The sequence below is a fragment of the Rhinoderma darwinii genome, chromosome 1, assembly GCF_050947455.1.
Source record: "Rhinoderma darwinii isolate aRhiDar2 chromosome 1, aRhiDar2.hap1, whole genome shotgun sequence".
In the NCBI taxonomy this organism is placed as follows: Eukaryota; Metazoa; Chordata; class Amphibia; order Anura; family Rhinodermatidae; genus Rhinoderma; species Rhinoderma darwinii.
Genome location: NC_134687.1, coordinates 663,632,982 through 663,660,131, shown reverse-complemented (window position 1 = coordinate 663,660,131; position 27,150 = coordinate 663,632,982). Strand labels below are relative to the sequence as shown.

General features: G+C 45.3%; 1 protein-coding gene across 1 annotated transcript; it reads right to left on the bottom strand.

Moving 5' to 3' along the window:
* Window positions 1-7,174: 7,174 nt before the first annotated feature.
* LOC142709854 (uncharacterized) lies at window positions 7,175-24,634 on the bottom strand. Its single transcript, XM_075848498.1, has 6 exons — window positions 24,493-24,634; window positions 24,235-24,324; window positions 22,820-23,122; window positions 10,058-10,203; window positions 9,797-9,891; window positions 7,175-7,496 (listed from the first exon to the last, which is right to left on the bottom strand). The coding sequence occupies exons 1-6, from the start codon at window positions 24,632-24,634 to the stop codon at window positions 7,304-7,306; spliced, it is 969 nt and encodes a 322-aa protein (XP_075704613.1). The 3' UTR covers window positions 7,175-7,303.
* Window positions 24,635-27,150: the final 2,516 nt, after the last annotated feature.

Below are 27,150 nucleotides of genomic sequence, written 5' to 3'. Positions count from 1 at the left end.
TAGCCGCTGTCTTGATGCTAGAGGAAACGGGGGACCAGGGTGCCCAGTTCTGGTGACCTGTGGGGGTCCCAGGGGTCGGACCCCCAATGATCCAGAATTTTTCACCTATCTACTGGATAGATCAAAACTGCAGGAAGCTGGAATACCCCTTTAACGAGCGCCTATCGACGATAGAACAAGATGATTGGTTCTCATTTAAAGGCCGTTTTACATGGGCCTATGCAAACTGTATGGGGACAAACATATATTAATAGGATCGTTCGTTCCCCATACAGTTTGCATATTGTTGGCAGCACATCTCCTGTTTATACAGGAAGATGTACATTATTTGAATTGCATTACTGCTATATTTGCTGTACTTAGAAATGTGAGGATCTTACTGTATTTACAGTACCGGCCCAGTCGATATTAATACCTGGAGGACGGGGCCGGCATTTAATTTACACCAGGATTTAATTTGTACCTGTAAAAGAAAACATCTTTGTGTATTTATTAATTGGCATCTTCTTTGATATTTTTGTGGGTGGCAGGATGGGAGGAGCTGGATCCCTATAGTCAGGAGCATAGTCACCTGGTCATAGTCATAGCTGTAAACCCGCTGACGTCATGCTGGAGTTAGTGGAGGAGATAGTCGCCCAGGAGTGGCAGGTCAAACTGTGATGTAGTCAGGGATGTCAGTGAGGCTGGAAGACACCAGGCAGTGCAGTATACTGGGTGCAGCAGAAACAATAACAATAGAATGGCAAGTGTAAGTAATGTGCAGTAATGTGAAAATAGGCCGGAGTAGAAGGACAAAGGGTGTTTCATGTCCCTGACACTCAATGTCATATAATGGGATGACTGCAGTGCAGTGACTGTCATATGTTTTTATATGATGTCATCTTCAGGTTGTGGAGTGAGGCTCATGGGATGTAGTAGGGATAATGTGGTGTCATCATCAGGTGTGTAGTGGGGATCATGTGATGTCATCATCAGGAGTATAGTGGGGCTCATGCGATGTCATCATCAGGTGTATAGTGGGGCTCATGCAATGTCATCATCAGGTGTGTAGTTGGGATCATGTGATGTCATCATCAGGAGTACAGTGGATCTCATGTGATGTCATCATCTGGTGTGTAGTGGGGATCATGTGATGTCATCATCAGGTGTGTAGTAGGGATCATGTGATGTCATCATCAGGTGTGTAGTTGGGATCATGTGATGTCATCATCAGGAGTATAGTGGGGCTCATGCGATGGCATCATCAGGTGTGTAATTGGGATCATGTGATGTCATCATCAGGAGTACAGTGGGGCTCATGTGATGTCATCATCTGCTGTGTAGTTGGGATCATGTGATGTCATCATCAGGAGTACATTGAGGCTCATGTGATGTCATCATCAGGTGTGCAGTGGGGATCATGTGATGTCATCATCAGGTGTATAGTGGGGCTTGTGTGATTTCATCATCAGGTGGGTAGTGGGGCCTATGTGATGCCATCATCAGGTGTGTGTGGTGGGGATCATGTGATGTCATCCTCAGGTGTGTAGTCGGGATCATGTGATGTCATCATCAGGTGTGTAGTGGGGATCATGTGATGTCATCATCAGGTGTGTAGTGGGGATCATGTGAAGTCATCATCAGGTGTGCAGTGGGGATCATGTGATGTACTAATCAGGTGTGTGGTGGGGACCATGTGATGTCATCATCAGGTGTGCAGTGGGGATCATGTGATGTCATCATTAGGTGTGTAGTGGGGATCATGTGATATCACATCAGCTGTGTAGTGGGGACCATGTGATGTCATCATCAGGTGTACAGTGGGGATCATGTGATGTCGTCCTCGGGAGTGCAGTGGGGATGATGTGATGTTATCTTCCAGTGTGCAGTGGGGATCATGTGATATCATCATCAGGTGTGTAGTGGGGATCATGTGATGTCATCATCAGGTGTGTAGTGGGAATCATGTGATGTCATCATCAGGTGTGTAGTGGGGATTATGTGATGTCATCATCAGGTGTGTAGTGGGGATCATGTGATGTCATCATCAGGTGTGCAGTGGGGATCATGTGATGTCATCATCAGTTGCGTAGTGTGGATCATGTGATGTCATTATGTGTACAGTGAGAACTGCAGAGAATCACATGATGTTTTCTCAGCTGATTTTTGCTATTGTCTAAACGTTGATCCTGTAAGGTGTCATCTGGTTCTGAAGCTACTTGGTGTCATATTGGGGCAGTGGTCTCTAACCTTTTACTTCCATGGAGGGAGTTGTAGTTTCACAACAGCTGGAGGGCCACAAGTTGAAGACCACTACATTACAGGATGCACATGAGAGGACGCACCAGTCTCTAGACTTAGTCTGGTTCACTAGAAGTCTTTTTTCTATTGACATGAAAGTTCATATTTGCTGCGTATTAAAAACTAAAACAGTTACATTGAGTCCTGAAGAAGTTTAATCAATTTCAGTATTTCCATTGCGGTGATACAAGCACTGGGACATCTAGTTTCCACCTCTCAGCATTCCCGTGCTGGACTCTCAGAAGAGCTGAATACCCACATACTCACCTCTCCCCAGTCCTGTACTCGACTCTCAGAAGAGCTGAATACCCACATACTCATCTCTGCCCGCTCCTGTGCTTACCTCTGCTTCCGGGCACTGCCATAGATAACGTCCTGATGTCATAGATTCATTAATTCACATCACTAATTCTATGTGAAGCTGCTCTTCCACCGCACCTCTTGTTTGCTCATATTTAGCTGGACGTTAGTTTTTTTATGGGAAGCACCTGCCCTGGGTTCATTTTGGAGGCCTAGGCCCAGGAGAGGGGAGTCTGTTTAGAGTAGGGTCCTTTCTGTAGAGGTCGCCTTGTCTTTGCTGGGGAACTCTGAAAATTTTACCTAAATGTGCACTAAGAACCTTTCGTTTACCAGTAAATATACCAGTAATACATCTCAACATCCACATCTTCAATGTTTGTATATATCTTAGCACTCGCGGAGTGTGGCTGCATCTTTCTTTATTCTAATATTGTCCACAAGGGACGGGGGTTTCCTGCACCTCCCGGAGCTGTAGTTATTAAGGTCGAGTTCCCCTCATCAGCCGTTGATGAAACAGGAAGTTATAGAAAAAATAAAATAATAGAAAAAGAATAAGAATAAGAGATTCTTGTTTCTTCTATTACTCAACATTCAGGGAAAACAAAGTGTAGAGCTCAACCGGTCCTGGAAATTGGACTTCTGCTATCAGAAACAACTAGAAATAGGACAAGGACAAATAAATGTAACCCAATGCGGATCTGCACTGTAATAGTATGGCACATGCAGCAACCAACTACCGACCTGCGCCGTACTCTACACTTGTGGAGAAGGATCTGGGTGTACTTATAGATCATAGACTACAGCACAATGTCAATCAGCTGCTTGTAAGGCCAGCAGGATATTGTAAAAATATGTATAAAAAAATATATATATTTATAAAAATATATATTTATATATATATATATATATATATATATATATATATATATATATATATATACAGTGAAGGGATAAGTATTTGATCCCTTGCTTATTTTGTAAGTTTGCCCACTGTCAAAGACATGAACAGTCTAGAATTTTTAGGCTAGGTTAATTTTACCAGTGAGAGATAGATTATATTTTAAAAAAAACAAAAAAAACACATTGTCAAAATTATATATATTTATTTGCATTTTGCACAGAGAAATAAGTATTTGATCCCTTTGGCAAACAAGACTTAATACTTGGTGGCAAAACCCTTGTTGGCAAGCACAGCAGTCAGACATTTTTAGTAGTTGATGATGAGGTTTGCACACATGTTAGATGGAATTTTGGCCCACTCCTCTTTGCAGATCATCTGTAAATCATTAAGATTTCGAGGCTGTCGCTTGGCAACTCAGATCTTCAGCTCCCTCCATAAGTTTTCGATGGGATTAAGGTCTGGAGACTGGATAGACCACTCCATGACCTTAATGTGCTTCTTTTTGAGCCACTCCTTTGTTGCCTTGGCTGTATGTTTCGGGTAATTGTCGTGCTGGAAGACCCAGCCACGAGCCATTTTTAATGTCCTGGTGGAGGGAAGGAGGTTGTCACTCAGGATTTGACGGTACATGGCTCCATCCATTCTCCCATTGATGCGGTGAAGTAGTCCTGTGCCCTTAGCAGAGAAACACCCCCAAAACATAATGTTTCCACCTCCATGCTTGACAGTGGGGACGGTGTTCTTTGGGTCATAGGCAGCATTTCTCTTCCCTCCAAAAACGGCGAGTTGAGTTAATGCCAAAGAGCTCAATTTTAGTCTCATCTGACCACAGCACCTTCTCCCAATCATCCAGATGTTCATTTGCAAACTTCAGACGGGCCTGTACATGTGCCTTCTTGAGCAGGGGGACCTTGCGGGCACTGCAGGATTTTAATCCATTACGGCGTAATGTGTTACCAATGGTTTTCTTGGTGACTGTGGTCCCAGCTGCCTTGAGATCATTAACAAGTTCCCCCCGTGTAGTTTTCGGCTGAGCTCTCACCTTCCTCAGGATCAAGGATACCCCACGAGGTGAGATTTTGCATGGAGCCCCAGATCGATGTCGATTGACAGTCATTTTGTATGTCTTCCATTTTCTTACTATTGCACCAACAGTTGTCTCCTTCTCACCCAGCGTCTTACTTATGGTTTTGTAGCCCATTCCAGCCTTGTGCAGGTCTATGATCTTGTCCCTGACATCCTTAGAAAGCTCTTTGGTCTTGCCCATGTAGAGGTTAGAGTCAGACTGATCATTGAGTCTGTGGACAGGAGTCTCTTATACAGGTGACCATGTAAGAGCTGTCTATAATGCAGGCACCAAGTTGATTTGGAGCAGTAACTGGTCAGGAGGAGGCTGAACTCTTAATGGTTGGTAGGGGATCAAATACTTATTTCTCTGTGCACAATGCAAATAAATATATATCATTTTGACAATGTGATTTTTTTATTTTTTTTTATAAAATTAACCTAGCCTAAAAATTCTAGACTGTTCATGTCTTTGACAGTGGGCAAACTTACAATATCAGCAAGGGATCAAATACTTATTTCCTCCACTGTATATATATATATATATATATATATATATATATATATATATATATGTATATATAGAGAGTGAGAGAGCAAAAATCAGGCAGCACTTTTGTGAAGGTGAAAAAAAGAGGGTACTTTTATTGTCCCATAGGCAACGTTTCAGCTCCTTCCCCTGGAGCCTTTCTCAAGCAATGAGGTTTTTCTTTTTTTCACCTTCATAAACGGAGTGCTGCCTGATTTTTGCTCTATACATAATTGGGATTTTGGTCTATCCCTTTGGGCTTGCACCCACACTATACCAGTGCTGCTGGATCCATTTGTATAGATAGATGGATAGATAGATAGATAGATAGATAGATAGATAGATAGATAGATAGATAGATAGATAGATAGATAGATAGATAGATAGATAGATAGATAGATAGATAGATAGATAGATAGATTAGATAGATAGATAGATAGATAGATAGATAGATAGATAGATAGATAGATAGATAGATAGATAGATAGATGGATGGATGGATGGATGGATAGATAGATAGATAGATATCTTTTCATAATAAAAAACAAAGAAATAAAAGAATTAGAAGCGGCTTTTCTTCTATTTATTTGGAGAGGGAAAGCTTCCAAGCAGGGAGGGGGTATATCCTTTCCAAACCTTTCCAAACCTGAAAAAATATAATTGGGCGCATATCATGAGATATCCTATTGAATGGATTCAAAAGAGCTCAATTTCGGTTGATACAGAGCTTGAGGAGGTTTTTTTTCCCACCGTTTCCTCTGAGCTCAATTGTTCTGGCACGAAATGCTGACATATTAGTTGCCCAGAGGAATACAACCTTATTCAGTGATACATGGGAGGTTTGGGGCAAGAGTGCCTCTATATTTGGAATTTCACCCATTACTAGGTTTTCCATAATAGGAGGGCATCTTGCATTAGTGACTATTATAACCAAAAGAGTCATTTTAAAATTGCAACAATGTGGGTTGAAATCTATAATTGAAGTGATACATCAAGAAAATGGAATGATTTACACTTTCCGTGAAACGCTAGATGAATTTCCAATCTCAAATAAAGACTATTTATATTATTACCAGTGGAGACACTTCATGTGTCAGTTCTGTAGAGACCATCCTAATCTCGGGAATCCATCAGATTTCTATTGAATAATACCAAATGCAGGAGGTAAAACCTCAATATCTCCTATCGATCATATATTACATATCACTAGGATAAAGTATAAAGAGTTCAATTCGAATTGTTTTGAAAAATGGGCAAAAGAAACTCTCCCAGATAAATATCACCAATTGAGATCCAGGAAAAAATATATAAGGGTTGGAAGAAGACCAATAGGGCGGTAAAATCTGAGCCCTTACGAGAACTTCAATGGAAGATAAGTTTGATGCCTCATGCACACGACCATTGTGACACTTGTGCCATTTTTGACGCCATCCGAGTGACACCCGATAGTTTTCATGGACCCATTCACTTTAGCGGGTGAATCGGGTCCGTGAAAAATGGTCCGAGTCTCCGATACGAGGAAAGATAGAACATGTCCTATCTTAACTCGGAACACTGACGGGACTCGGACGGTACATCAGGCGTTAGAGTTTATACTGCTTTTAATGTGGGGTCCGAACCCAAGAAAATCGAGCTGTCAAAATCCCGAGACCAACAAAGTCCAACTGATGTATTTCCAAAATGCTCACTTCTCAAAGCTGGACTATGGCATTCTTTGTGGAAGTGTCCACGGATTCAGATCTTCTGGAACCAAGTAGTCTCATTTATTAATACTGTAGTAGACAAGTCCTTAGTTATGAATCCGTAGACTCTCGTCTTCAATGCTGACTAAAAAAAAAGGGAGGGGGGTTCAATGTATTCTAATTAGGGTCAGGGATCGGAGAATATGTATTCTTGTGACCTTAGATTGATATCATTGTTATTTCTGTTATTCATCTTATTGAAATAAATGATTTAAAAACGTAAAAAAAAAATCTATGCAAGAGCTCCGAGTCTCCTGCATACAGATAGTCTCCCATGATAACATCCGGACGACCTCAAAAGACCGTTAAATGACCCATCAGATCACTGACACAGGAAGTGCATGAAATCAGTAATGAAGCTTTATTATTTGTCTACAGCTGAAGGTGACATTGGGACGTGGAGTACATGGGGCAGAACTTGGGGTTGGGACAGGTTCATTCAGTTTGATGCTTTTGTACATAAATATTTTGTACCGTGACCTTGATTCACTGTTTTTTCCAGCAATTATATTCTGTATTCCACAGAACCAATCCCAGATATTGATAGGTACTTTCAGGGTACCTTCTCTTTATTGTCGTGAGGACAAGATTCTGTTCACAGACGCACTTTTTTCTTTTTGAACAATTCTCAGACATCAAGTTTCCATTTCTGATGTACCAACAATTTCCAAATATTTTTCTGAAAAAACAAAAAAATATATATATATATAAACTACATCAGATCTGCGGGACTCTACATACACATCAGCACATCTTCATATGTGTCATCAGCTGGTGGTCCCACTCCCCGGAGACTTGTCCACCTATCGCAGGAGGTCAGCACACCTTCATATGGCCCCCTCCCCGGAGATATGTCCACCTATCCCAGGAGGTTACAACACCTTTATATGTGTCACTAGCTGGTGGTCCCCCTCCCCGGAGATATGTCCACCTATTGCAGGAGGTCAGCACACCTTCATATGTGTCACTAGCTAATGGTCCCCCTCCCCGGAGACATGTCCACCTATCGCAGGAGGTCAGCACATCTTCATATGTGTCACCAGTTGGTGGTCCCTCTCCCGGAGATATGTCCACCTATCGCAGGAGGTCAGCACACCTTCATACATGTCAACAGCTGGTGGTCCCCTTCCCCGAGATATGTCCACCTATCCCAGGAGGTCAGCACACCTTCATATGTGTCACCAGCTGGTGGTCCCTCTCCCTGGAGATATGTCCACCTATCGCAGGAGGTCATCACACATTTATATGTGTCGCCAGTTGGTGGTCCCCCTCCCCAAAGATACATCCACTGATAGCAGAAGGTCAGGGAATCTTCATAGACTGGTAGTCCACTATGTCCTCATGACCGGTATTACTAGTGGTCTTGGAGTAATTATTATAACTATCTTGGTGCCTGCTCGATCTGTGGAATTTTGGAATCATCCAGTGACGTACCAGATAAGGTTTATCTTTAGTATAATCATTGTATATCGGGGTTTGCACATTTTATTGGACTCTTCTTGTCTCCTTCTCTTCTCTTTTTTCTCTCTCCTGTTTTGTCACCCATTATTTCCCCTCCTCTTTTTATTGTTCTCTTCTCTCCAGAGGTCACTTGAAGCTTCTGGGGCCCAGTGCAATATCTGTACAAGTGCCCCCACGTGCCATGTGCCAGTCATAATACTGCTGTTTCCTAATGAAGCAGAGGGGCCATTTGGCCCCCTCAGGCTCCAGGACACAGGTGTGACTGCTGCCTCTGCTCCCCCCATAGCTATGCCCCAATTTTCTCTTGTCTCCTTCTCTCTCCACTTTCTCTCCTCTTCTCCTATTTTCTTCTCCTAATCTTCTTTTTTCTCTTCTCCTCCTTTCCTTCTCTTTTAAATTGTATTTTCTAGTTTTCTCTTCTCTTCTCCCCTCTCCTATCCTCCTCTCCCCTCTCCCCTTCTCCTCTCTCGCTCTCCTCTCCTCTTTTTTTCTCCTGCTCTTTCTTCTTCTTTTTTTCCTGCTCTCCTTTCCTCTACTCCTCTTTTCTCTTATACTCTCTTCTCTTGTTTTCGGTCTCTGCGCTTCTCTCCAACTCTCCTCTCCCCCTCTCTCGCTCTCCTCTTCTGCTCTCTCCTCTCCCTCACTTCCTCTCTTCTTCTCCTTCTTCTGCTCTCCTCCTCTCCTTTTTTCTTCACAAATTTTCTCTTCTTTTTTTACACTTTCTCCTTTTGTTTTGTCTGCTACCCTCTTCTCTCCTCCTCTTTCGTTCTCCTCTCCTCAACTCCTCTCTCGCTCTCCTTTCTCTCCTCCTCTCTTCTTCTCATTCTCTTCTTTGTTCTGTTCTCCTCTCCTTTTTTCTTCACTGATTTTCTGTTCTTTTTTACCCTTTCTCCTTTTGTTTTATCTTCTACCCCTTCCTCTCCCCATCTCTCGCTCTCCCCTTCTCTTCTATTCTTTCTCGCTCTCCTCCCTCTCCTCCCTTTTCTTTATTCTCTTCTCCTCCTCTCCTTTTTTTTCTTCTCTGCTTTTCTCTTCTTTTCTACCCTTTTGTTTCTAGTTTTCTCTTCTCCCCTCTCCCCCTCTCTTGCTTTTCTCTTATCCTCTCTCTACTCTGCTCTTACCTTCTCCTGCACTTTGTTCTTCTCTTCTCTCCTTTTCTCTTCTGCCCTTTCTTCTTCTTTCATCTTCCCTTTCCTCTTTTTTTTTCTTTCCTCTTTTCTCTCCCCTCCCACTCCATCTTCTTCTTTCCTCTCCCCTCCGCATCCCTTTTTCTCCTATTCTGTCTTCTCTTCTCTTTCCTCTCCTTGGGTGACAGATCCACTATAACAAGATCCTCTTGTGGACGCTGCAGGTAACCACTAGACTCTGGATTTAGGAAAAGCTGCGTTCCTACTAAATGCAGTAAATGCAGGCAGATAACATGGTGCCCAATTCTAAAGGGTTGTCTTAGAAAAGTATCTACGGTAAAGCTGAGGCTTGATGTAATAGAGTGAAGAAATAATACATTGTCAGACTCACCCGTACTGGTCCGGCCATTCCCAGCTTTGGCCATTCTCTTTATATCTTAATTCCTTCCCAACCCAGGAGTCTCCAGTTTTATTAGACAGAAAAGCCTGGAAATATAAATCCAGGAGTGTCATTCCTTATAACGGACGCCTTAAAGGGGACTTCCACACATGACATTGATGTTATCCCCACAACTCCTGAGAACATGGTGCCCGACATCAGACAGTCACATGACTCAGACAGTAAAACACTCAGCAGATCATTGGGCTGTACCTGAAGTTTCTGATCATTCAATTGGACAACAATAAGATTAGCATCTCTACTTTTACAAGAGTTGTCACATTGCGTCCAACTTCCCTCTTCATACATGAGGAGTAAACATTTTCCTCCAACCAGAATCCAATTTTTTGGGCAAATTTCTGCAATATATAGAAATGATGGACGTCACCTCACTGCTGTGGATATACAGATATCAGACCTATAAATAAAGACCGTCTCCTCTCCCCTACATTAACCGGGGAGTAGAATGAAACTTTTTTTTTTCATTATATTTAACTCAATAACACCAGTGTGAACTGGTCCATAAAAACCAGAGTGTTTCAGTGCTCAATGACCAGATACTTTTTAGCACTTTTAGTTTTTGGGGATTTTTATATATTTAACATGGAATGTTTTTAGGAGTAAATGTTTATTTTTTTTATTTTTAGATTTAAAAAAAAAAAAAAAAAGTGTTAGAATGGGTTTCCTATTTTGTTTTGATTGTTTAGATATATAGTGGAAATTTATTAAAATGATCTAAAACACCAACTCAACAGTCGTATTCTACAATCAGAAGTCCTTAAATTTATCAAACCAGCCAAACGTAACAACGCCCCTTGGCCTGATGGTTTACCTAATGAATATTACTGAAATTTTGAACCCTTTCTCTTACCATGCTTAACCAAAATCTTAAAATCTGGTGTTTCAATGTGTATGATCCCCTCCGTGATGCTCCAAGCCATCATAGTCACACTCCCAAAGCCAGGAATGCCCCAATCTCTCCAGTCCAGTCTACATTAAGCCTGTATCCAGTAGCAGATCATCATTAGGGCGGTTCGGGAAGCCGCCTGGGGTCCAAGGGGCCCATGGCCGCCCGAACCGCACAAACCCCCTCATGCCCTTTATGGGACAATCACATCCTCCCGCTTAGAGGGGGTGGTAATCGTATTAAAATATTGAAGACGAGGGAATTACAGTGGATACATAGATTAAAGACCCTAAGACCACTTGGGTTAAATATTGATTTCCCTTTGGGTAATACTGTATCACTTGCCTCTTCCCTCTATGTCCCTTTGAACTGCACTGATGTCAGTCTCTTTGGAGGTATCTTGATTTGATAGTATTTGTCTGATTTTAATATTTCACTTTTCTATCTATTCGCAGATCATGCTTTTTTGTGAAATGGAAGAACACACCAGAAGTGTAATCGGCTAATAATTAGCTATCAGTTTTGAAAATCTTTTTATATTGACAATAAAAATGATTATCTACTGTATCATACTCTTGTTTATATGTCAGTATTGTATGTATCAGGCGTTATCAGCACTATGTCTATCTCAGGGTCGTGTGGGTGGAGCCCATACATTTTCAGCAGGAGGATATAGTGTCCCTTATTTATTTGTAATTAGTTTATGACGATTTGTGTCCAATACTTGACTTAAGGTATGTTTGATGACTTTCGCTATCTATGACCTTCCACCCCCAATCCCAATAAGAGACCACAACTTGAATTTTGGTGTAAAGGCCACAGCAGCCATTTATTAAATACACACCTTTTATGCGATAAAATAGCATAACCATAAAACATCATAAATCACTCCATAATAAACATCCTGCTCTATTCTTCCAACATTCTCCAGTTAAAGGATCCTTGAAGGCACTTCAAGCATTAAATAAAAAACTCCATCCTTTCCTTGTTAGGTCTGGACTTATTGCCCTACAGCCGTGCTGCACATGACCCTAGGGCACCAAACATCTCCAAGACCTCTCTCTCCCTTCCTGGGGACCCTGCCCATCAGGAATGTATGCAATATCAGCTGGGTAACCACTCCCCAGCCCCTCCAATACTAGCCAGGGTTAAACGCCCCGAGTTCTTTTTCAACAATCTCCAATGTTGATTCTCCTTCTTGCCATTACGTGCCTTCAAAGACCCCTCCTCCTACCGCCATGACAATCATGTGTGACCCCTTACACATGATTGTCCCTCCACAACTGCAGGGCTTTTTCCATGCCGTCCTTGATGTCCAAAGTCCACATATCCAGACCCAACTCGTTCAAATGCACGCCATCCGCTCTTAGGAAACCAACCTCTCTGCCCTCCAACTCTCTATGCCGTACCACAACACCGCCATTACGTGGCACAAATCTGCCAACCACTTTGTTCACCTTTGCTCTGGCTTTATTTAAGCTGTGAACTGAATGGGCCTGACGCCACACCTTGCGAGCCACATTATCCGACCAGACAATCAGCAATCCAGGAAAAAATGACCACAACAACAACAGATCTATCTTCACATCCCGCACCAAATCCCTAGACGACTGTATCCCTAAGTCATTGCCTCCCAGATGCACGACCAGAATATCAGGCGCCCTGTCCAAACCTGCGTAAAACTGGAGCTCTGGCAACAACCTGCACCACAGCATGCCCCGCAGACCCAACCATCTGACCTGAACCTCTGAATGATCCAGGCCCAACTGCCGTCCAACCGGACGAATATCAGCATGCACACCTCCCCAGTGCACGTAGGAGTGCCCAATGATCGATATCAAGCAGGGACCCGCACCTAAATTAACATAAAACAGTAATGTAACAACTCCATATCCACCTCCAGCACAACTTATCCCCACCGCCTCAAAGCAAATGAGGTCGCACATACAACCTCTATCGGTCTGACTCCCACCTACCGATCTTCTTAACCATCGCCGGGGATAAACCCAACCTAGCTGCTTCCGTAGCTGCGCCAATTCTAAAAGAGTGAGAGCTAAACCCCGCTCCATCTCTGCCAGACAACAGGATACATTTTTTGAAAACCTGTGAAAACTGGAATTTTGACAAGGACAGACCATCCGCATGAACCAACAAGGATGCCGGCCCCTCTGGCCTCACCGCAACAAACTCCCGAAAACAGTGAACCGAGCACACCCGCGACCCTGGTAATTCATACAAGCGCACCAAAAAACCTCTCCCCTCTTGATCTGTCTTTGAACTACGAAGCAAACAAGATAAGCAGGAGCCATCCAATTCAACATCCGCGTACAATAAACCCCCTGCCACACGCTTACTGGCCGGTACCAACTCCGATATCTGGAACGCCCCAAAGAACGCCAAAGAAAAGGCCAGTGTAAATAGCCGCGCTTCAAACGCCGAAACACAAACATCCCTCAACAAATCACAAATCGCTACCAACAGATCAAATGACACCGGCTTCCTATGATCCCTAACTGCGGACGCCCTCCTGAAACCCTTCATTGCCTGCCGAACCAGAAAGGACTTAGTCACGTCCTGTTCACCTTTTATCTTTAGCGCAGACAAACTCTGAGCGACCGCTGCTGCAGACGCCCCCTCACTGTACGCATTTCCTATATAGTATAACAAACACGCCGGCCGATCTGAAATACCCGCCTGCGCATTTTCCAACTAAGCCTTCCATACCTGCCATACCGCACTGTACCTCTGCCACGTAACCGCAGTAACAGACCTCTCCACGAGCGACATCGCCATTGTCACACCACCTTCCACAGATGCTCTGGACAAGGCAGGCCATGAGACTCCCGGCGCCAGCAGACGAAACCTGTCCCACTGTTGACGAGAAAGGGAATCAGTTACAGAATTAAGCACCCCAGGAATATGAACTGCCACAAAATGCGCATTCAACATCAAGCCTCTCAAAACTAAATGTCGCAATAATCGCACGACTGGCGGAGAATTAGCCATCTGCGCCTTAACTGCCTGAACCACACCCAGATTATCCCAGACGAAACGCACTCTCCAGTCCCGCAGACAATCTCCCCACAACTCCGCAGCCACCACAATCGGGAACAGTTCCAGCAGAGCCAAGTTTCTGACGAAACCGCATTCATGCCATGCACTTGGCCAAACTCCTGCACACCACTGCCCCTGGAAATAAGCCCCAAATCCACATGCACCTGACACATCAGTATACAGCTCCAAATCCACACTAGACACCGGCTGGTACATGAGCACCGACCGCCCATTGTAGCTCTGCAAAAACTCCCCCCACACCAACAAATCAGCTTTCAACTCCGCCGACAACCTAATAAAATGATGGGGAGAATGAACCCCTGCGGTAGCACTTGCCAATCGCCTGCAAAACACCCGCCCCATGGGCATAATCCTAGAAGCGAAATTCAAATGACCCAACAAGGATTGCAAGTCCCGCAACTGGATCTTCTACCTGCACAGCGCACTCGCCACCAACTCTCTCAACTCCAGCAATTTATCATCAGGCAAGCGACACTCCATGTTATCTGAATAAATCATTATCCCTAAAAACTTGATGACCGTCGTGGGTCCCCCAGTTTTGTCAGGCGCCAGAGGTACCCCAAAATCCTTTGCCACTTGCTCCATAGTATGTAGCAATCCTGCACACACATAGGTACCCGGCGGCCCGATAAACAGAAAATCATCCATATAATGCAGGGCAGATTGCACCTGCGCCTCCTGACGAACCACCCACTCCAAAAACGTGCTAAACATCTCAAAATAAGCGCATGAAATGGAGCAGCCCATCGGGAGGCAACAATCTACAAAATATTCCTCCTGCCAATAACATCCTAGCAAACAAAAACTATCCGGATGTACCGGCAATAAACGAAAAGCGGCCTCAATGTCAGTTTTTGCTAACAGTGAGCCCTTCCCGTACTTGCGAACCCAAACAACCGCCGCATCAAAGGAAGTGTAACTGACCGCGCACAGAGCCGGATCAATGCCGTCATTCACCGACTCGCCTTCCGGATAAGACAAGTGATGAATAAGGCGGAACTTATTCACCTCCTTTTTAGGAACCAAACCCAACTGGGAAACCCGCAAACTAGGAACAGGCGGGGAGGAAAACGGACCAGCCATGCGGCCCAAAGCCACCTCCTTCAGCAGTTTATCCGTAACCAGATCAGGCAGCGCAAAAACAGATGACAAATTACGGACCACCCCATCACGTCCAGCCGACGTACAAGGAATCCGAAAACCATCTGAAAAACCTGAAAACAACAACTCAGCCACTTTTTTATTTGGATACTCCCTTAAAAACGGAAGCATCCTTTCCACCCTCACCGGCGTCGCCCCTCTTCTGCTTAGCATCTCCCTACCTGCCCTTATGCTTCTTGAAGCATCTGGACAAACCATGGGCGCCTCCGCTACCGGAGCACTCGTGCTTGTACCTGCAGTCTGGGCCAAACTTGCAATGCCCCTCATTGTACTGCCAGCAACACCCCTTTCCTGAGGAAGCTGACCGACCCGCTGCTGAACCCTGGCCGCTGGCCGCATCCCGAAAGGGCTGATGCCCTTGTTTGGGAGCAGACATCAGACGCATCCACAAACTAATATCCTTGTGATCCCATCGCAACGACGGGCGCACCGACTTCCGCTGACGAAACTGTTCGTCATACCGCAACCACGCATTACCACCATATACACGATACGCCTCCCCCACAGAATCCATATAACAAAACAGCGCCGAACAATTCTCCGGCGCCTTCTCACCCACCACGCTAGCCAAAATAGCGAAGGCCTACAGCCAATTCGCAAAAGTCAGAGGAATCAAGCAATAACAACGCCGCTCCTCCTCCTCCTTCTTACTTTCATCAGGTTTCCACCTGTCCAAATTAAACTTCTCCAAAGGCAATAAAGAAAAAATCTCCACATATTCATCTTTGCAGATCTTTTCCCTAATTTCAACCTTTAAATGCGCCCCCAGCGGGCCCTCAAAACACACATATACTTCCCCCTTAGCAGCGTTAGCCAAACGCACATCCTCCACCACTTTCTTAGAAGTACTAGCCGCCGCATCAACCGCTTTTTCCACCGCCACTACAACACCCGCAACCGGCGCCACTTCACTAGCAACCGCACTCCCTGCCACACTAGAATTCACCTCGCTAGCAACCGCAGCCGCACTAGCACTCGCCTCACTAGCAGCGCCCCATACCCTCGCTGGCGACTGCTCTACACCTGCCAAACCTCTAGCAAAATATTCCTGCATCCCTCTAAACAACAAATGCATTTTTGACATAGACAACATACCCCCCACATCCCCCCCACACATCCCCGGCACCACATCCGTGGTAGACTCACCCGGCCGTCCCTGAGGTGACCTCCCAGCGGACGCGTCCACCACTCCGGATGAGCACGGCATCGATCTTGACGTTCCTGGGGAGTGGTGCTCCTGCACCCCACGCTCCCCGTAGCTTCCTCGACCTTCCGATAGCTGAAGTCCTAGGCCCAGCGGAACGCGGCCCATCCACGGTCCTGACACCCACTGCTGGCGTGGCATAATCGGAATGACAGCCCTGTCTTCCCAGTCCGTCTGCAGGGCTGTCAAAAACTACCCTCTCTCCTCGTGCTGAATGAACAGCTGACCGCTGCCCCCCCCCGTCCGGATGGGGCCCGGCGTCACTCACATATGCTGCCCGGGTACTTCCGGTCGCTGCCGCCGCACGCCTCCCTGCTCCACCTGGAACCTCGGCGCCGGATAAAGCCGTCACTTCCGGTCCCGCCGCGATATCCGGTCCTGCGCGCGCATCTGGTCCCGCCTCCACTTCCGGCCTTGTAGTTGAAGACAGGATGGGGGAAGATGGCCGCCGCCCCCCCTCCTGTCACCTCCAGTCTCGCCCGCCTAATGGGATTCCTCCCAGACCTCCGCAGACCGTCGCCAGGGGACAGCTCCGGACCTGGAGGAGGAGGAGGGTCCCTGGTGGGGCTCCCTCGGCGCCGACGAGACTGAGGCGTTACCTATGGGGAAGGCCTCTCTGGAGGCCTGGAACGCCCGCTGCTGCGTCCTTCCACGCTCTCCACTCCAGCCGCTGGAACCGGAGGAAGAGCTCCGGCAAACAGCTGATTGAGCCAGCCCGCACCGTGCTGCATCGCTGCATCCCGGATCCTGGCCATCGTAAGCTCCATCGCCGCATCCATGACAGGTAAGTGTAAAACCGTTTTTTTTTTGTTTTTTTTTAAATAGTACACTGACAGGACAAATATTTTCTGCTGTTGTCCAGCGGGAAAGAGGGCTGCCTCTTCCCCGCATGGACTTATATACATTATACTCCACCCACCACATATGGATACATTTTGCCCCCAGCCCCTTTCACTTAACCCTCTAATCCCTATACCCATAGCCTCAAACGTAGTAGCCTAAAACCCCAAACACCTAGTCATGCGCTCCCTTCATTACATTGGGCTTACTAAATGTAGAGTGACAGCCACTCCCTGGAATAATACACTACTTTATAGTGTGGGACTGAATAATCAGTGCTTATGAGATACGCTATACAGGATAGAGTGGGGAGGTTTATAGGCACCTATTCACACTACAAATGCGGTTAGTGTGCGTTTTCCATCCCCATGCACTTATTGGCTTTTCTGCTTTAAATGATGGTTGAGCCTTGAGTGCGCTCCTGTGGGTGCTCCTATATATTCTTTTCCCAAAAAGATATAACCTAGGTTGCGCGAATCCATAATTAAAAAATAGGTTGTCATCCTACATGTTATACTTATATATATGTATTGAACATTGGAGGTAGTGGCACTACTAATTTAGTTTAATTAGTGGACTCTCGCATTTAAGGTGCTGTACACACTATATACCTTGTGTCACACCTTTGCCTGCTGTATCTTTGGGGCTCTTCTCCGTCCTAATATCTAACGATATGGATGGATATCGTCTTTTCCCACAATAAAAATGGCGATCCTGACGTAGTTGGTGCGACTGCGCATGCGCGGACATGCGCAATGTAATGGTACACTCCTTACATACTTTACTTCCCGGACATGCGCAGTAGCGCACGAGGGGTCCCGCGATTAGCGCGGCAGCATTTTAAACACTATGGCCGATTACATCATGGTGAGTGTTTTCCTCATATTATTATGTATTATTTTCACAGGTGATTTCTGTAACCGATTATGTACGAAGATTCACAGAATATTATTGTGTCACTTATGAATTGGAACCTGCACACTGGCAGCTCATAACATTGCATGTGTTGTTGTTCACTCTTTTTATGATTGCTCATTTATTATTCACTGCATGTGTGGTCACATGGTGGATTGCCATGTGATGCAAGCACCTCCCACTTGACTGTATTTCCCCTATATATACACTACCGTTCAAAAGTTTGGGGTCACCCAGACAATTTTGTTTTTTCCATGAAAACTCACACTTATATTTATCAAATGAGTTGCAAAATGACTAGAAAATATAGTCAAGACATTGACAAGGTTAGAAATAATGATTTTTATTTGAAATAATAATTTTCTCCTTCAAACTTTGCTTTCGTCAAAGAATGCTCCATTTGCAGCAATTCCAGCATTGCAGACCTTTGGCATTCTAGCTGTTAATTTGCTGAGGTAATCGGGAGAAATTTCACCCCATGCTTCCAGAAGCCCCTCCCACAAGTTGGATTGGCTTGATGGGCACTTCTTGCGTACCATACGGTCACGCTGCTCCCACAACAGCTCTATGGGGTTGCGCTGGCCACTCCATTACAGATAGAATACCAGCTGCCTGCTTCTTGCCTAAATAGTTCTTGCATCATTTGGAGGTGCTTTGGGTCATTGTCCTGTTGTAGGATGAAATTGGCTCCAATCAAGCGCTGTTCACAGGGTATGGCATGGCGTTGCAAAATGGAGTGATAGCCTTCCTTATTCAAAATCCCTTTTACCTTGTACAAATCTCCCACTTTACCAGCACCAAAGCAACCCCAGACCATCACATTACCTCCACCATGCTTGACAGATGGCGTCAGGCACTCTTCCAGCATCTTTTCAGTTGTTCTGCGTCTCACAAATGTTCTTCTGTGTGATCCAAACACCTCAAACTTCGATTTGTCTGTCCATAACACTTTTTTCCAATCTTCCTCTGTCCAATGTCTGTGTGCTTTTGCCCATATTAATCTTTTCCTTTTATTAGCCAGTCTCAGATATGGCTTTTTCTTTGCCACTCTGCCCTGAAGGCCAGCATCCTGGAGTCACCTCTTCACTGTAGACGTTGACACTGGCGTTTTGCGGGTACTATTTAATGAAGCTGCCAGTTGAGGACCTGTGAGGCGTCTATTTCTCAAACTAGAGACTCTAATGTACTTGTCTTGTTGCTCAGTTGTGCAGCGGGGCCTCCCACTTCTCTTTCTACTCTGGTTAGAGCCTGTTTGTGGTGTCCTCTGAAGGGAGTAGTACACACCGTTGTAGGAAATCTTCAGTTTCTTGGCAATTTCTCGCATGGAATTGCCTTCAGTTCTAAGAACAAGAATAGGCTGTCGAGTTTCACATGAAAGCTCTCTTTTTCTAGCCATTTTGAGAGTTTAATCGAACCCACAAATGTAATGCTCCAGATTCTCAACTAGCTCAAAGGAAGGTCAGTTTTATAGCTCCTCTAAACAGCAAAACTGTTTACAGCGGTGCTAATATAATTGCACAAGGGTTTTCAAGTGTTTTCTAATCATCCATTAGCCTTCTAACACAGATAGCAAACACAATGTACCATTAGAACACTGGAGTGATGGTTGCTGGAAATGGGCCTCTATACACCTATGTAGATATTGCATTAAAAACCAGACGTTTGCAGCTAGAATAGTCATTTAGCACATTAACAATGTATAGAGTGTATTTCTGATTAATTACATAACAGATGTTATGTAAAAACGCAATTTAGAAGAAATAAAAATCTTATACTTGCCTAGAATTCTGTTTCTTCGTCCGGGCCGGCCTCCTGGGATGACGTTTCACCCCATGTCACCGCTGCAGCCAATCTCAGACCGCAGCTTTCACAGGGATAAAATGTCATCCCAGGGCTGCAGTGTAGCGACGCTGTGCAGCACTATATACAAGGGGGGAACGCTATGTGGCACTATATACAAGGGGGAGTGCTGTGTGGCTCTATCTATAGGGGGCTGTGTGATGCTATCTATAGGGGGGGTGTGGCGCTATCTACAGAGGGTTGTGTGTGTGGCGCTATCTACAGGGGGGTGTGGCGCTATCTACAGGTGTGTGTGTGTGTGTGGCGCTATCTACAGGGCGGGTGTGTGTGGCGCTATCTACAGGTGTGTGTGTGGCTCTATCTACAGGGCAGGTGTGTGGCGCTGTCTACAGGTGTGTGTGGCTCTATCTACAGGGCACTGTGTATGTGGTGGTCTACTTTACAGTGTGTGACACAATTATATTCAGGGGCGCAGGGCATGGTAATATATTTAGGGGCTGCAGAAATGGGTCATGGCTAGGAGAAGTCGTCATGAGCTCTGGACCGGATGAAGAAGAAAAGAGGAAAAAAACGACTAGCATCTGAGACGTCGTCACCTGTGAGTCACTGGATTTGTAGAGAATCTGTCCCACTCCTGACATGTTTATTATAGGAAATCCTTGTATTCTTTGTGCAGTACAGGACTGATAGAAAAATTAGTGTTACCAATCCCCTTGTCAGGAGGATGTGTCCCTACACAGTGTGATACTTTTAGTATGTAGGGACACAGCCCTGTGAAAGGGGAATTGTAACACCCATTTGTTAATGCTTGCGCAAAAAGGTAGTGTTAACAATAGTTATGGCGCGGCAGGGTGGCGGTGGAGAAGAGGGGCCCAAGTTTGGGTAACAGTCCAGGGCCTATGGTCTTCTTAATCCGCCACTGCCTGTAGCCTTGACTATCCTTGCTTGCCCTGACCTCTTGCTTTGTGACCTGTGATGACCCACTGCCACCTGCCCTAACTTTGGGGGTAGCAACCTGGGGTTCCCAAGCAGTATGTCCAGATACATGTATAGGTCGGTGTTGAATGGTGAATACCTGAGGCCTCATTAGACTCTGCTCCCTGGTTTAGCCTTATGTCATATCCCTTGGTGTCTCAGTGACAAATTTAAGCCCTACTGTTCAAACGTCCACCCACAGGTATCAGAGGACCCAGGGTGTGCCAAGAAAACATTCCCCACACTATTACTCCACTTCCATTGGTCTGAACTGTTCACACTTGACAGGAAGGGTTCATCGATTCAATTCTGTCCGTGCCAAATTCTGACCCTCCCAGCCGCATGGTGTCACAGAAATCTAGATCATCTGACCTGACAATGTGTCTCCACTGCTCAGTGATATAATATTTGCTCTTTTGTGTCCACTGTAGTCTTGTCTTTTTGTTTTCCTACAATAATGGCGCTGCAACTGGTCATCTGCTGGTACATCTCATCCGTGCTGAGGAATCACGAGTTGTGCTTTCGGACACGTTATTTGGAAAACCAGTGTTGTATTTGGCTGCAGTTTGCTTGACTGTTCCCCGCATGTTCATAAGACGATTCTTCACACCTCCCATGACAACTTTCATCAATGAGTTGTTTTCATTCCCAGGATCCCTTTTCACTGGAGGCTTTTTCTTTGATCGCACCACTCTCCGTATGCATGAAAAAAACCCACAAGGTCGTCAGTTTGTGAAATCCAGGCCTGGACTAGTCAAGCCCTGACAATCATGCCTCGTTCCAAGTCATTTGGGTCGCTCGATTTTCCCATTCTAATGTAAATTCACTGAAACTGATCAACGGAAAACTTTCCCCCTTGTTTTTATGCTGCACTTAGGGGTCTAGTGTCTAATTTTCATACACGGAAGCTCCACTTGTGAAGGGGAAGGTGTCCCTAAAAAAGTGGCCATTCAGAATATATATTGTGAGAGTAATATGTATATTCGTTCTAAAAATGGCTGTACTGCTGAACTCTGTATGAAAAAATCAATTGAAAATAATAAGTCCCCCATTACCTAGGGACAGGATGTAGATAACGTCATGAGACTTTCCAGATGTATTTATAAGGTATTCGCTGAGAACGCAGTGTTACTATATGTAGAAGTAAGTTTGGACGTACGTATTCTTATCTTGTCATTATCTGATTGCTTAATGTGTGTTAGTAAAGATATAAATGAATGTAGAGCAGGAGCCATTTTACATTTCTGTACATGAAAGTCTTCTTACATGCACCTTCTATTGGCCGCCAATAAATTTTAAGACCCTGGACAACGTCTGTTATTGAGACAGGAGCTCAGTTAGGTGTGATCCGTGACGACTACTCTAACAATATACACACATCCATAGGAGCCTCAGTCACTGCCCTCTGTGGTGACATCAGTCACTGGCGGAGCTGATCTGGGTATCGAGGTGGCAGCTCTGCTATACTAGGGCGTGCTGGGCAATCACTTGATCATTGTGTCCCATAAGGCAGCAGTATTTCTGCTGCCACTATTCACTACACAGCGCTCATTGAATGTTCTGCATGGTGATATAGAGTAGACAGAAGTTATTATAAGTGATTATAAAACACCTATGTCTTCTCTTCAGGGTCTCTGGTGGTCTCTGATGGCCAGGCACCTGATTTGCTCATTTTAGTTTGCACCTATAGCTGCACAGTACATTTACAATCGGATGAATGTATAGCTCGTGGTCCCTAACAGATTAAAGGTGCTTTTCATTTAAGGTAACCTCTGATCCGCGTAGTGTCCCGGGAGGCAGCAGGTAAGCTGATTTAGTTGTTCTTGCCACACGTTGCTCATTTCTTCTGATCCTGCTGGAGATTATCAGTACTACACTGCATCTATCAGGGTATGCAGTTATACAACAGCTGGAGAGCCACACTTTGGAGACCAATATACTAAGCCAGTAATAATAAAAAATGTGCGTATGACGAGATAATGGCGGAGCACTGACTGGTGGAGTTTTTGGATCTATGTGAATTACGCCTCTCGGGAATCTGTCATGTCATCAGCTTTATCTACTCTACTGTAATCATCCAATACCATCCACCACAAACCTTTTTCCCACTGATTTAGCTTTGACTGCTCTTCACTCAGCGTCTGCTCCGCTCTTTCCAGCGCCGTCCTGGCATTGATTTCCATAGTTTTTTGGGTTTGAAGCTCGTCTTTGGTTTTTTGTAATGATGAGGCGAGCTCCTCCGTACCCTCAGTCAGCTGCTTGACTCTTTGCTCAGTATTTTGCAGGTCCCTCCGCAGGGTGGTCAGGACGTGTCCCTTACTCTGCAGATTCTTCATTAGACTATTGTTCATTGTTTGGTGATTTGTAGCCAGAGTCTCGAGTTCACTGGATACATGGAGGTCTGTAGGAGCAAAGCCAATATTGTCCTTGATCACAATTTCCAATAAAACAGAGTTTTCTAATTAGTCATAACTTATCATTACATCTGATGAATATTTGACTTATAAACCTCCATGGTGAGCACGAGACATGGCCCAGTGTCACCACCATTACTATTGATCGGCACCCCCAGAACTTCCACTCCAGACCAAGAGACTCTGGTAGCAGATGGCTCCTGTCCTACAACCTGGAGAGAAGATATGTTATTTATTTCTTAGTTTTTTTCTTACAAACCAGATTTCAATTGGTAAAGTGGGGGTGGTGGGGAGGAATTGGGGGGCTATTAGAGGTATGTGGTCATCCTGCCCAGAATTCACAATCCATCAAGAAAGTTGGAAAATATAGATAACAATCTGCAGTTTACAGGGCTTTTATAGGCATATACATTGATATCCTATGCTTAGTAGGTCATCATTGTGTGACGGCTGGGAGTCCTACACCGGAGAAGCTCACCAAACTTCAGAATAAAGATTTACTATTTATTCACATGAATAGAGCTGCAAGAATAGCCGCATCTACACATGAGCGACTGAGCGCGGGTGATCACCACTGATCACAATGGTCTAATCTCCCAGATGACCCTTTAATGCCTTCATATTATTTGATAGGCCAGATGGTGGACATCCATTAGATCTGGCAGAAACAATATAGGGTGGAGTGCCACTAGTAGTCAGGGGATCTCATGGAAAATAAATAAACATTCTCCATCTGATGACTACAACACTAAAGACTCAGAAGAGGCAGTAGGAAGCTTGTGGGGTGCCATGAAGTTCATCAGTCTGGGTTGGCTCATTCACAACTGTAGAAAGGATGTACTGTCCTTCCTCTACCGCTCTACCCTTCTCCTTACTCATGGACACCACCATTGGCAGCAACCTCATGGAGTGGAACCAAAAACCCTGCAGGGCTCCATGGATGTGTCTCAGCTTAGATTGAGTACACCCTGATGCTCAGAATTTTTAGCACGTGTCTGGCGTCATGTGACCTCCCAGTTGCACCACTTGGCTTTGATTTATTGCATTGTTATTGTTGGGTTTTGTGCGGAAGTTTAACATTTCTGGGAATTTCACTTACATTTCATTGTCCTTTCAATGGTGATTGCAGAAAGTATAAGACAAAGCAGCAAGAACAGAAGAGCCAAGTGCGGAGCCCAATGTCTGAACCCTAAAAAACAGAGAACAATACTGGACACTGAGGACAAGGATCTGTACAAGACCACATTATATTATTAGTAAGGTTAGAGGGGAGAATTGTTCTTCAGGTTAATCCACCTCCTGAAGAGGCACTGGAGACGCTATAAGACTAAGACTCTGCTCTGGAGACCTTCAGTACCAATAACTTTCATCATCCTAGAATAGGGGTGTACAATCTGCGGTCCACAATGACACTCTATGTATCCCCCAACCATTGGAGCATAGAAATGCTTGTCTGTGACCCTACAGTTTATAAAGACACCACCGTCAAAGACGTCCATATCCTACGGATGCAGAGATGGCAGTGCCACTCTGTCCTCCCTGCAGTGATCATAAATATAAATGCAAGTCTTGGAGACACGTGGATGCCCTCAGGAGCTACGTGCAGCTCAGGAACTGGGGCAGTTAAGTTCTAATGGTGTACTGTCTTGATGGCAGTAATGGGGGCACAGTCTGCCATGTACTAAGGGTGGGCATAGTGTGGGGGGTCACTGTTTGGATGGCACAGTTATGGTAGAATACTGTGACTGGCACTGTTATGAGGGGCATCGTGTGACTGACTTTCTTATAGGGGGCACTGTGCGGGGAGGTCACTGTTTAGCTGGTACAGTTATGGTAGAACATTATAACTGGCACGGTTATGAGGGTGTAAAGGATCTGACAGACACCGCTTCTGTGTCGACGCCCGTGGTTAATCAGTCTGCATCTGCTCCTATGTCTGATAGAGTGACTCGATCTGCTACCACTCAGGCTGGTAGGCTGAGGAGTGGGAGAACCTATCACAGCCTGGCCAGACGGTCCTAGCTCCCACCCTCGGTCTATGTATACCTTCATTTGCTTCTTGTCTTTGCCTGTGATTCTATCTTGTTTCCTGGCTCTGCTTATCCAGCTAATACTATTGACCTCTGCTTCATTTTGACCCTGGCTTTACTGACTACGCTCCTGCTCTGCGTTTGGTACCTCGTACACTCCTGGTTTAATAATAATAATAATAATAATAATAATAATCTTTATTTATATAGCGCCAACATATTACGCAGCACTTTACAATTTAGAGGGGACATGAAACAAACAATATCAGACATTACATAGTGACAAAGTTCATTTACAATTCAAACCTGGGGAGTGAGGACCCTGCTCGCAAGAGCTTACAATCTATGAGGACATAAGGTAGACACAAAGTGTAACAGTGTTTGTTCTGTACAATGGTCCGGCCATTTTTATACACATGCGGTGGTGACATAAAGCTGCATGAGCCGGTCACCCGTCAGTATCCGTGTATGACGGACATGAAGAGGAGGAGTGTGAGGGAATCTTATTCTGATGACTAATCTAAAAGGAGGGCCATGGAAAGGAGTCAGATTAGGGAATGTTATAGGCCTGTCTAAATAGATGTGTTTTCAGGGCACGTTTAAAACTGTGGATATTGGGAATTAATCGGATTGTCTGGGGTAGCGCATTCCAGAGGACGGGTGCAGCACGAGAGAAATCCTGGAGACTGGAGTGGGAGGTTCGGATTATGGAGGATTTTAATCTAAGGTCGTTGGCAGAACGTAGAGCCCGAGTAGGATGGTAGACAGAGATGAGGGAGGAGATGTAAGGAGGTGCAGCACTGCGGAAAGCTTTGTGGGTGAGAGTAATAAGTTTGAATTTTATTCGGAAGGGGATTGTTTGACTCAGCTCGTTCACTACTCTTGTTGCTCACGGTGTTGCCGTGGGCAACTACCCCATTTCCCTTAGCTTCTGTGTACCCTTGTCTGTTTGTCTGTTGTGCACGTATTAAGCGTAGGGACCGTCGCCCAGTTGTACGCCGTCGCCTAGCATGGGTCGTGCAAGTAGGTAGGGACTGAGTGGCGGGTAGATTAGGGCTCACCTGTCTGTCTCCCTACCCAGTAATTACATAATCACAGGCCCATATACCTTTCCTACCCTGGTTCCTACTACTATGGACCCCCTTGAGACCCTGGCTCAGCAAATGCAGGGTCTCTCCCTAGAGATCCAAGCCCTGGCTCAGAGGTTAGCGTGATGCTAACCAGCTAGTGCCCTCCACTGCACCTCTTGAACCCCATCTCAAGTTGCCTGACCGGTTTTCAGGGGACCGGAAGACATTTTTCTCCTTTCGGGAGAGTTGTAGACTCTATTTTCGTCTAAGGCCCCACTCCACAGGTTCTCGGAGCCAGCGAGTGGGTATTATTGTCTCCCGGCTCCAGGTCGGCCCTCAAGAATGGGCCTACTCCTTGGCTCCTGACGCCCCTGAACTTTCCTCTGTTGACCTTTTTTTCTGCTCTCGGACTCATCTATGATGAGACTGACAAGACTGGCTTTGCCGACAGTCAGCTGGTGACCTTATGTCAGGGTAAGAGACCAGTTGAGGAGTATTGTTCTGACTTTAGGAAGTGGTGTGTAGCTTCTCGCTGGAATGACCCTGCCTTGAGGTGCCAGTTTAGATTGGGTCTGTTGAACGCCCTGAAAGACCTGTTAGTTAGCTATCCCTCTTCTGACTCTCTAGATCAGGTTATGGCTTTAGCGGTACGTCTTGTCCGACGTCTCAGGCAACGACGACTTGAACGTTTTTGTGCCTTCTCCTCTGGCTCCCCCATGATGGCTCCCGAGGTTCCGTTACTTCGTTCTTCCACAGAAAACTCGGATGAACCAAAGCAACTCGGGGCCTTCGTGTCTCCCCAACAACGTAGAGAGCTCCGCAGGAAGAATGATCTCTGCTTCTACTGTGGGGATGACAAGCATCAAGTGAATGACTGTCCTAGGCGTAAGAATACCCCAGCCGGAAAACTTCCAC